This window comes from Haemorhous mexicanus, chromosome 31, assembly GCF_027477595.1.
Source record: "Haemorhous mexicanus isolate bHaeMex1 chromosome 31, bHaeMex1.pri, whole genome shotgun sequence".
Classification (NCBI taxonomy): Eukaryota; Metazoa; Chordata; class Aves; order Passeriformes; family Fringillidae; genus Haemorhous; species Haemorhous mexicanus.
The window spans coordinates 3,358,398-3,368,084 of NC_082371.1; the positions used below are offsets into that span (position 1 = coordinate 3,358,398).

The following is a 9,687-nucleotide window of genomic DNA, read 5'->3' on the forward strand; positions in this document are numbered from 1 at the left end:
CTTCCCTCTCCTCCCGGCACTTCTGGGTCCTTCCAGGCGGGATTTTCCCCCCCGCCCACGCGGCGGGGAAAGTGAGGGGGGGGTTGCGCAAACCCCGAGTCACGGAGCCGCAGCCGCCGTTGGGCAATCGCGGGGGGGGACACGGGGCTGTCCCCCCACCCCACCCCAAACACCTGCCCGGGCGTGCGGGCTCAGCCCCGGGCAGGATTTGGGGTAGCACAGCAGCCCCCACCCCACCCCCGGATCCCCCCGTCCATAAGTGACCAAGGTTGTGACCCTTGGGGACATGAGCTGAGGGACCCCCCCTTGTCCGGGGGTCCCTCTGGAGGTGGGCCTTCAGCCCCCCCCCCAGCTCCGGGGGTGACTCAGTGGGTGGGGGCCCCAAAACGGGGTAAAACCCACAAAAATGTGGCCTGACCGCTTCCCCCTGCTGTGACGCAGGGGTCGGGGGGGGGGGGGGGGGCTGGGGCCACCAGAGGGGGATCCGGGGCTACCGGGATGAGGACGGGACCACCAGGGTGGGGACAGGACCACCAGGGTGGGGACAGCCTGCCTGGGGTGGGGGTTCCCCCCCTGCTCCTGTTTGGGGGTGCAGGATCCAGCGCAGCCCCCCGGGGTCCCCCTCCCGGCTCTGCCGCGACGTCAGGGCCGTGACTCAGCCCCGCGGGATGTGGCCCCACGCCCGACCCGGCCCTTCATAAGGCGGCGGAGCCGGCGCTGACCCTACAGCTCCCGACGCCATGGCGGCCTTCGGCCTCTTCCTCCTCCTCAGCGCCGCCGGTGAGTCCCCGCGGCCCCCACCCAGGGCCCCGCCGCACACCTGGGGCCCCCCGAACACCTGGGGCCCCTTCCCGAACTACTGGGTCCCTTCCCCGGACACCTGGATCCCCTTCCTGAACACCTGAGATCCCCCACTGAGATTTGAGGGTCCCTTTCTGAATTCTGGATCCCCTTCCCAAGCACCTGAGATCCCTCACAGAGATTTGAGGGTCCCTTTCTGAATTCTGGATCCCCTTCCCAAGCACCAGAGATCCCCCACAGAGAATTGGGAGCCGAATTCTGGATCCCCTTCCTGGACACCTGAGATTCCCCAATGAGATTTGAGGGTCCCTTTCTGAATTCTGGATCCCCTTCCCAAGCACCTGAGATCCCCCACTGAGATTTGGGGCCCCTTCCCGAAATCTGGGTCCCTTTCCCGGACACTCAGGTCCCCTTCCCGAACTCCTGGGTCCCACCTGGGACACCTGAGTTCCTGTCCAGGTGTTTTGGACACCTCCAGGGACACCTGGATCTCCACCCCGGATGTCAGGGCTGCTGCCCACACACCTGGATCCCTCCCAAATGCCTGGAGGTCCCTGTCCCAAACACCTGCAGCCCTCCGGGGTGTCTGTGTCCCCTTCTCCAGCTCCTGAACCTCTGGGACCCCTTCCCAAATAGCCGGGCCCCCTCCCCATTATGGGGCTCCAAGCCCACAGGTGTGGGGGGGTCTCTGGTGGCTGTTCTGTGGGTGGGGGGATGGAGGGGGTGACCCTGCTGACCCCCCCCGTGTCCCCCATCGGTGACAGCGCTGGCCTCGGGATATCTGCAGCAGGTGGTCCAGGAGAGCCTGGACCTGCGACCCCCCAACATCCAACAAGGTGAGGGGAGGGACACCCAGGGGTGGGGGGACAAAGGGGGACACCCAGGGGTGGGGACAGGGGGACACCCAAGACTGGGGACAGGGGGATGCTCGTGGGTGGGGATATGGATGGAGGGGACACGGGGGGAGTCAGGGTTGGGGGTGGAGGGACATGGGGACACGGTGATGGAGGAGGAGGGGATTTGAATGGGGGGGACATGGGGACAGTGAGGGCTGGGCACAGGAGTGGCACCACAGGGACCGAACGGGCAGAGGGGGGCACACAGGGACAAATGCAGCTCCCTGTGCCCACCCCGCTCCCTTCTTCAGTGCTGCAGCAGGAGCAGGACCTCGAGGTGCCCCCCGACATCCTGGTGGGGGGGGCCATGTCCCCCTCGAGCGACCCCCCGGTCTGGGGCAACGCCTTGGACGGGTTCCCCCCCGCCTGGCCCATGGCCGCCACCATCACCCGGCACTGCCAGGACCCCCCCACGCTGCCGCCGCCGCCGCTGCTCCCCCCGACCGCCTTCGCCCACCTCCGGCGGCAGGCGGCCGCGCTGGCCGCGCTCCAGCCCCGCCTGAACGATTGCTGCCGGCACCACAGCCCGCTGCCCTGCGCCCGCCGCGCCGTGAGTGGGGACACCGCGGGACGGGGGGGACACCGCGGGGATGGGGGGGACACCGCGGGGACGGGGGGGACACCGCGGGGATGGGGACACCGCGGGGACGGGGGGGACACCGAGGGGATGGGGGACACTGTGGGGATGGGGGGGACACTGTGGGGATGGGGACACTGAGGGGATGGGGACACAGCGGGGATAATGGGGACACTGAGGGGATGGGGACACCGCGGGGATAATGGGGACACTGAGGGGATGGGGACACCGAGGGGATGGGGGGGACACTGAGGGGATGGGGACACTGAGGGGGTGGGGGGGACACTGTGGGGATGGGGACACCGCGGGGATGGGGACACTGTGGGGATGGGGACACTGTGGGGATGGGGACACCGCGGGGATGGGGGCACTGTGGGGATGGGGACACTGTGGGGATGGGGACACCGCGGGGATGGGGGGGGGACACCGCGGGGACGGGTGGGACACTGAGGGGATGAGGACACTGAGGGGATGGGGGGGACACTGAGGGGATGGGGGACACTGTGGGGATGGGGACACCGCGGGGATGGGGGGGACGGGGGGGACACCGCGGGGATGGGGACACCGCGGGGACGGGGGGGACACCGCGGGGATGGGGACACTGTGGGGATGGGGACACCGCGGGGATGGGGGGGACACTGAGGGGATGGGGACACCGCGGGGATGGGGACACTGAGGGGATGGGGGACACCGTAAGGGACACGGGGACACTGCTAGAGGGAAGACACTGGGGCAGGTGTAACGTGGGGGCATCGCGGGGACAATGCCAGGAGAGGGAATTGGGACACTGCGGAGGGAGGGACACGGGGTGACACCGAGGGGACTCTGCCCCGCAGTGGACGGACGTGCTGGACGGGTTCTGTACGGATGAGTTCGGGGTGAAGACGCGGCAGTTCCACTGCTGCCGCCTCTCCGGGGCCGCGCGGCGCCGCTGCTTCGCCCAGGAGACCCCGACCCCCACCTGGGACCCCGTCCCCACCTGGAACCCCAACGTCGCCTGGGAGCTGGTCAGCGAGCCCCCTTTTCCACCCGGCGAGCCCACGGCCACCAACATCGGCAACATCTGCGGGCTGCGGGCGCTGCGCCCCGGTCCCCCCGGCCCCGGTGCCCGCTCCGGGCCCCGCGTCCGGCTGCGCGTCCGGCTGGAGCGGGAGTACGGCCGGTGCTGCCGCAACGAGAGCCTGAGCTGCGCCCACAGCGCCGTGAGCGGGGACACGGGGACGGGGGAGGACAAGGAGGGGACGAGGGGACAAGGCTGGGAGGGAGGGTGGTGGTCCTGAAGGGCTCGAGGGGTCCAAGGAGTCTGGGAGGGTCTCTGCGCTCGGGGGGCGCAGGTATGCGGGAAAAGGACCCAGGTGTTCAGGAAAGGGATCCAGGTGTTTGGGAAAGGGACAGAGGTGTTTGGGCTGGCACTCCGGTATCCGGGGAGGGGCCCCCGGTGTCCCGGGAATGACCCGTGTGCCCGGAGCGTGACCCAGCCACTCAGAGGCCGGGAAGGCTCCCAGGTATCCGGGAAGGTGACAAACGTGTCAGGGAGGGGCCCCGGCATCCGGGGAGGGGACGGAAATGTCCCAGGGATGACCCAGGTGTTCAGGGGTTGGTGTCCCAGGGTCCGGGCGCCCCCCTGACCCCCAGTTTCTCCTCCGCAGTGGCTGAAGGGGCTGAATCGGTTCTGCCGGGAAGAAGCATCGGTGAAGACGGGCCAGCACCGGTGCTGCCAGCGGGGGGGTCCCAAGGCCCGCGGTCGCTGCTTCGCCGCCGCCGCCCCCCACCCCGAATACGACCGGGAACTGCACAACGTGAGCCTGGCCCGGCCCGGCCCGGCCCTGCTGCGCTCCCTGTGCGGCCCCACCCGGCTCTTCACACAGAGGTGGGTGACCCCAGAGCAGCCCGGGGGGACAGCACAGTCCCTCCTGTTGGGGGGTCCCAGCTTGGCAGGACCCCTCATCCCCCTCATCCCCATCCCCGGCATCTGGGACTCTCCATGGCTCGGGAACCCCTTTTTGGGGAGGGGGCCCAGCAGTCCCTTCCCCCCGCCTAAAAACCCCCCTGGAGGTGACCCCCGTGTCCGTGTCCGTGTCCGTGTCCGTATCCACAGGCGGCCGGTACCGGAGCTGCTGGGGGCCATGACGGCTGCGTGCTGCCCGCTGCCCCCCGAGGAACGCGGCGTCTGTGCCCGGGAGCAGGTGAGTGACCGAGGGGGTCGGGGGCACCGGGGGACCCCCCAGAGCCGCCCTGACACCCCCGTCCCCATTGCCCACAGCTGTCGCAGGGCATCGCCACGCTCTGTGCCACCCCCCGGGACGCCTGGCGGGACCCCCAGGGCTGCTGCTCGTGGGAGGAGCCCGAGCGGCGCCGCTGCTTTGACAACGCCTACCTGAGCCAGGTGACCCTGGGGGCCGCCCTGGCTCCCCCGCCCCCCGGCTACGAGGAGTGAATCCCTCCCGGCAGGAGGAAACAATAAAGATGCTGCGGTGTCACCTCTGAGTGTCCCTTTTTTCCGCCTTCGGGGACTTCCTTATGCCTCACTGTCTCCATTGTTTCAGGGAGCCCCCCCCGGGGCCTCAGTGTCCCCCTCAGGGCCCCGTTCCGGGGCGTGGTGGGGTGTGGGTGGATATTGGGGTGTTTGCACTCTTGGGGTGTGGCAGGCCTGCTGTGATACCTGTGTTTGGTTTTGGGGTGTGCTGTGGTCTCCACGCTCAGCCACACGGGGCACACACGGCCTCGTGCCCCCCAGGGGTCTCTGTGCACCTCTTACCACACTGTCATTGTCACTCGTGTCCCCCCCATGGCCACAATCCCAGGAGATCCCCAAATCTCTCCCCAGATTCCCCATAGTGCCCCCCCAGCCATGGCTGACAGTCCCTGGGGAGGGTTTGGGGGATTCTGTTGGGGCTGGGGGTGTCCTGTGGGTCCATCCATCCATCTGTCCTTCCCTGTGTCCTTCCTAGAACCTCCCCCTCCCCAGATACTCCATCCATCCATCCCAAAATTCCCCAGCAGCTTCTTCTCACCCTGGTCTGCCTCACATGGGATTCCTTGCCCCTTTGGGAAAAGGAAGAATTTTTCTCATCCCTGAGGCTTTTTCCCAGCACAAAGCAAACCAGTTCAAGCCTTATTCCCAATTTTAGTTGAAAAATAAAGTTGTATCATTCTCAGCAGCCTCCACTGGGATACTGGGTGGAGGGAGAGGGATTTTTGTTCTCCGTTGGGAATATTCCACCTCCACCTCAGTGCTCCTGAGGCAGAGGCTGGTGTGGAACCTGTTTCCTGAAGCATTTCTGGGTGGATTGGCCTCCACAGACCATGGGAAGGCAGAAGCCAGCATGGCAAAGTGTGGAAATCAGAATTGAGGGGACTCATCCTCCATTCCCAGCAGGTGAATTTCCCTTTCCCAGAGGAAGTTTCTCACGGAGGCAAAGAATTCCCCCTGGGAGCACCGTCATCTTTGAGGCTGGGAGGGAAGAGGCCAAGCTGGAGGGCAGGGCAGTGGGTAGGGAAGGCCTGGGTGGGGTTGTCACATCTTGGGGAAGCTGGCCAGGTTGGCCACACCGCAGGCATTGTTCATGTTGCGGGCCAGGAGGACGTAGCCCTTGTTGCCCCATTCCTCGCCCCAGCTGCAGGGTGGAAAAGCAGAACCTGAGCCTCTGGAAGAGCCCCAACCACCTGCAATTCCCAAACCATCCCAAGCCCTGTACCTGTTCTTGATGATCCAGTGCTTGGTGCCCTTCTGTGCCCCGTAGCCCACGGCCAGCACGGCGTGGTTGATGTTCTCGGCGTTGCAGCTCTCGTCATAGTACACGCCTTGGGGACACAGCCGGTGTCACCAGGCGTGCCTCAGCTCCCCGAGCAGCCCCCTGAGCTCCCCCCCAGCCCCTCACCTCGGCTGTAGAACTGGAAGGAGGGCAGGCTGGCATCGATGCCCACGGAGATGGGCCCAATCCTGGCCACCGCCCTCTTCAAAGCCTTCTCGTTGCCCTCGGGGATCTCGCGGTAGCCGCGGCACTTGGCCGCCTTCCCAGTGGGGCTGTACATGCAGCTCTCGTCCTGTGTGGGGCCAGGAAGGTCAGGTGAGATGGGGATGGGAGGGACGGAGGGGGATTTGGGGCTGTCCCCCCTCACACCTGGCCAATGTAGGGGTAGGAGTCCTCGGAGTCGATGCCGCGGTTCTGGCGGACGTACTCGAAGGCGTTGGTCATGTACCCGCCCCCGCAGCCGTCGTTGTTGGCCACGCAGTCCACCAGGTTTTGGGGGCTGAGGGGCAGCAGCTTGCCTGTTTTCCTCTTCAGCTGCCCCTCCAGGGCACCCACCGAGCTGAAAGCCCAGCACGAGCCGCACTGGCCCTGTGGGGACACAACGGGTGACACCAGGGTGGCACTGGGGTGACACCCTGCTGCAGGTACACCCATCTCACCTGGTTCTTGACAGGGGTCACGTAGCCTTTTTTACGCCAGTCCATGGCAGCCGGGGCTCTCTCACTCCAGTCAGGGACAAAGAGTGTCTCGTTGTGGCGTTGGTGACCACGGGGCACCTTCAGCCCTGTCATTGTCCTCACCACCTCCTCGCTGGTCTGGGGAAGGAACCCCCGGTGGGTGGGAGCATCCAGAGATGCTCAGCCCCCCTCTCTGTCCCCTGCCAGGGACACCCACCATGTCACCCAGGTGGTTCATGGCCAGCTCGAAGGTGTGGACGCCCAGGGAGTGCTCCAGGTTGTGGGTGTTGATGTATTTGAGGTTCTTCTCCCAAATCAGCCTCCGCGTCACCTCGTCCGCCTGCGCCGGGGGGAGACGGTGCTGGGACGGGGGCCCTGCCCTCAGGGCATCCTTGTGCCCCAGCACCCACCCTGGGGACGTCCCTGGGGGTCCCAAGCCCCCTCCCCCCCGTACCTGGCCGTTGTACTGCTTGTGGTGGGTCTTTTTCCACAGCTCCCACTGCGCGTCCAGTTCCCGCTCCGGGTGCAGCTGGGCCGGCGCCGCAGGGACCAGCAGGGCCAGCAGCACGGGCCACCACATCCTGGGGACAGCCTGAAGGCTGGGGAGGGGACACAGACTGAGCCAGGGGGCCTGGGGGGGGCAGGACACTGTGCCCACCCTCCCGTGGGGCCAGGATCCCCTGCACGCCCTGATTTGGGGCTGAGACCCCCTGGCTGGGGACTGGGACCCCTTCCTCCCTCAATTTGAGGCCGGGACCCCCTGTACCCCCTGATTTGGGGACTGGGACCCCTTCCTCCCTCGATCTGGGGCCAGGACACCCCCGCGGGCAGGGCTGGCCAGGCGCCGGCATCACATGAGCCGCCACAGCTGGTTCCCGTTACGGCTCCGGCTCGTTCCGGCCGCCCCGAGCCGCGAGGGGGAGTTCGGGGATGCTGAGGATGCAGCGGGGGAGATGTCCCAGCCCTCCTGCCCCTCCCTGCTTCACCCACCGCCCCCCAGCCCCCCGCGGCACAGCAAAACCCGGGACACTTCCCCGAGCCGGGGACCCCAGGTCCGCTCGACGTACAGTGCCTCAGTTTCCCTTTTTGTCCCACATTCCCTCCCATTCCCACTGGGATCCATTTCCCTGGGATCAAAAGCACCCAGAGCCCCCCGGGGGACCCCTCCCCGCCGCTTACCGAGCACGGAGCCGTCGGTGGGAGCGCCGGGACGGGGCCAGCGGGAGCCGCGGCCGCTGCGCTTTTTATGCTGCCGGATTGAGGAAGTTTGGAAGCAGCCGGAAAATTTTGGCAAGCATCGGGTTTGGATGGGCTGGAGGGAAGGAGGGGACAGGGAGGGGGGACGCGGGGGCTGCCCCCGGCTCCACGTGATGCTGCGGGACGAGCTGAGTCAGCCCCGGCGCGGGGCTGGTGGCGGCTCCTGCCCGGGACATCCTCCGGTCCCCGGGACGCGCTCCTGATGTCCTCCGGTCCCCTAGGACCTTCTCCTGTCCCTGGGATGTCCTCCTGTCCCTGGGATGTCCTCCTGTCCCTGGGATGTCCTCCTGTCCCCTAGGACCTTCTCCAGTCCCTGGGATGTCCCCCTGTCCCTGGGATGTCCTCCTGTCCCCTAGGACCTTCTCCTGTCCCTGGGATGTCCTCCTGTCCCCTAGGATCTTCTCCTGTCCCTGGGATGTCCTCCTGTCCCTAGGACCTTCTCCTGTCCCTGGGATGTCCTCCTGTCCCCTAGGACCTTCTCCTGTCCCTGGGATGTCCTCCTGTCCCCTAGGACCTTCTCCTGTCCCTGGGATGTCCTCCTGTCCCTGGGATGTCCTCCTGTCCCCTAGGACCGTCTCCTGTCCCTGGGATGTCCTCCTGTCCCTGGGATGTCCTCCTGTCCCTGGGATGTCCTCCTGTCTCCCTAGGACCTTCTCCTGTCCCTGGGATGTCCTCCTGTCCCTAGGATGTCCTCCTGTCTCCCTAGGACCTTCTCCTGTCCCTAGGATGTCCTCCTGTCCCCTAGGACCTTCTCCTGTCCCTGGGATGTCCTCCTGTCCCCTAGGATCTTCTCCTGTCCCTGGGATGTCCCCCTGTCCCTGGGATGTCCTCCTGTCCCCTAGGACCTTCTCCTGTCCCTGGGATGTCCTCCTGTCCCTGGGATGTCCTCCTGTCCCCTAGGACCTTCTCCTGTCCCTGGGATGTCCCCCCACCCCAGCATCCTGCCCTGGGGACACCCTCCTGTCCCAAGGATTCTGGCCCCAGGGACACCCTCTTGTCCTGGCATCCCACCCTGGGGATGTCCTGCTGACTTGGGGACATTCTCTTGTCCCCACATCCCACCCTGGGGACATCCTGCTGCCCTGGGGGACACCCACCTTGTCCCCAAGTCGTCCCCGTGTCCAAATCAGATGGGGTTGAGCACCCACTTCCAGCAGGAGCAGCTGGACACAGCAGCTCGGGGACATGATGTGACAGCAGGAGCAGAGGACAGGACCCCACCTCTGTCCCCAGTTGTCCCCAACCCGGGGCTGCCCCCCCGTGCCCAGTTTGGGGGTCCCTGGCTGGGGGAGGTGGGGCCGGGCGGTGCTTTCTGCAGTGATTGTCACCTCATCACGTGGCTCTGGAAGGTCCTGGTGGCACCAGAGCCATCCCAGACATGTCACACTGGGGACAGCGACATCATCGTCACTGTCACCGTCACCCTCCAGCCGTGGGAACAAGGACAGACCATGCCAGGGACCAGGAGGGGAGAGGGGCGAGGGGGGGATGGAGCAGCACCAAGGTGGGGGTGGGGTCACTGTCACCCCTTCCCCACGGGGGTCCCCAAGAGAGGGGCCACCCCCCATGTGACCTCAGTGGGGACAGAGGGGCTGAGTCACCGCGGGGCCCCAGGGCAGAATCATCCCCTGGAGCACGAGGCCCTGACGTGGCAGCGAGTGACACAGAGGGGACAAACGGGGACAAACGGGGACAAGGGAGGAGCACGAGGGGTTTGGGGGGCA

General features: G+C 66.6%; 2 protein-coding genes across 2 annotated transcripts; one reads left to right on the forward strand and one right to left on the reverse strand.

Annotated features, from left to right (window-relative positions):
• Window positions 1-624: 624 nt before the first annotated feature.
• Window positions 625-4,754, forward strand: ECM1 (extracellular matrix protein 1). The gene is made up of 7 exons (XM_059871464.1): window positions 625-780; window positions 1,566-1,637; window positions 1,949-2,247; window positions 3,111-3,476; window positions 3,924-4,144; window positions 4,373-4,460; window positions 4,538-4,754. The coding sequence occupies exons 1-7, from the start codon at window positions 741-743 to the stop codon at window positions 4,709-4,711; spliced, it is 1,260 nt and encodes a 419-aa protein (XP_059727447.1). The 5' UTR covers window positions 625-740; the 3' UTR covers window positions 4,712-4,754.
• A 627-nt stretch (window positions 4,755-5,381) lies between these two features.
• Window positions 5,382-8,043, reverse strand: CTSK (cathepsin K). Its single transcript, XM_059871467.1, has 8 exons — window positions 7,886-8,043; window positions 7,161-7,305; window positions 6,924-7,046; window positions 6,689-6,844; window positions 6,399-6,617; window positions 6,156-6,321; window positions 5,973-6,078; window positions 5,382-5,891 (listed from the first exon to the last, which is right to left on the reverse strand). The coding sequence occupies exons 2-8, from the start codon at window positions 7,284-7,286 to the stop codon at window positions 5,792-5,794; spliced, it is 996 nt and encodes a 331-aa protein (XP_059727450.1). The 5' UTR covers window positions 7,287-7,305; window positions 7,886-8,043; the 3' UTR covers window positions 5,382-5,791.
• Between the last annotated feature and the right edge of the window lie 1,644 nt (window positions 8,044-9,687).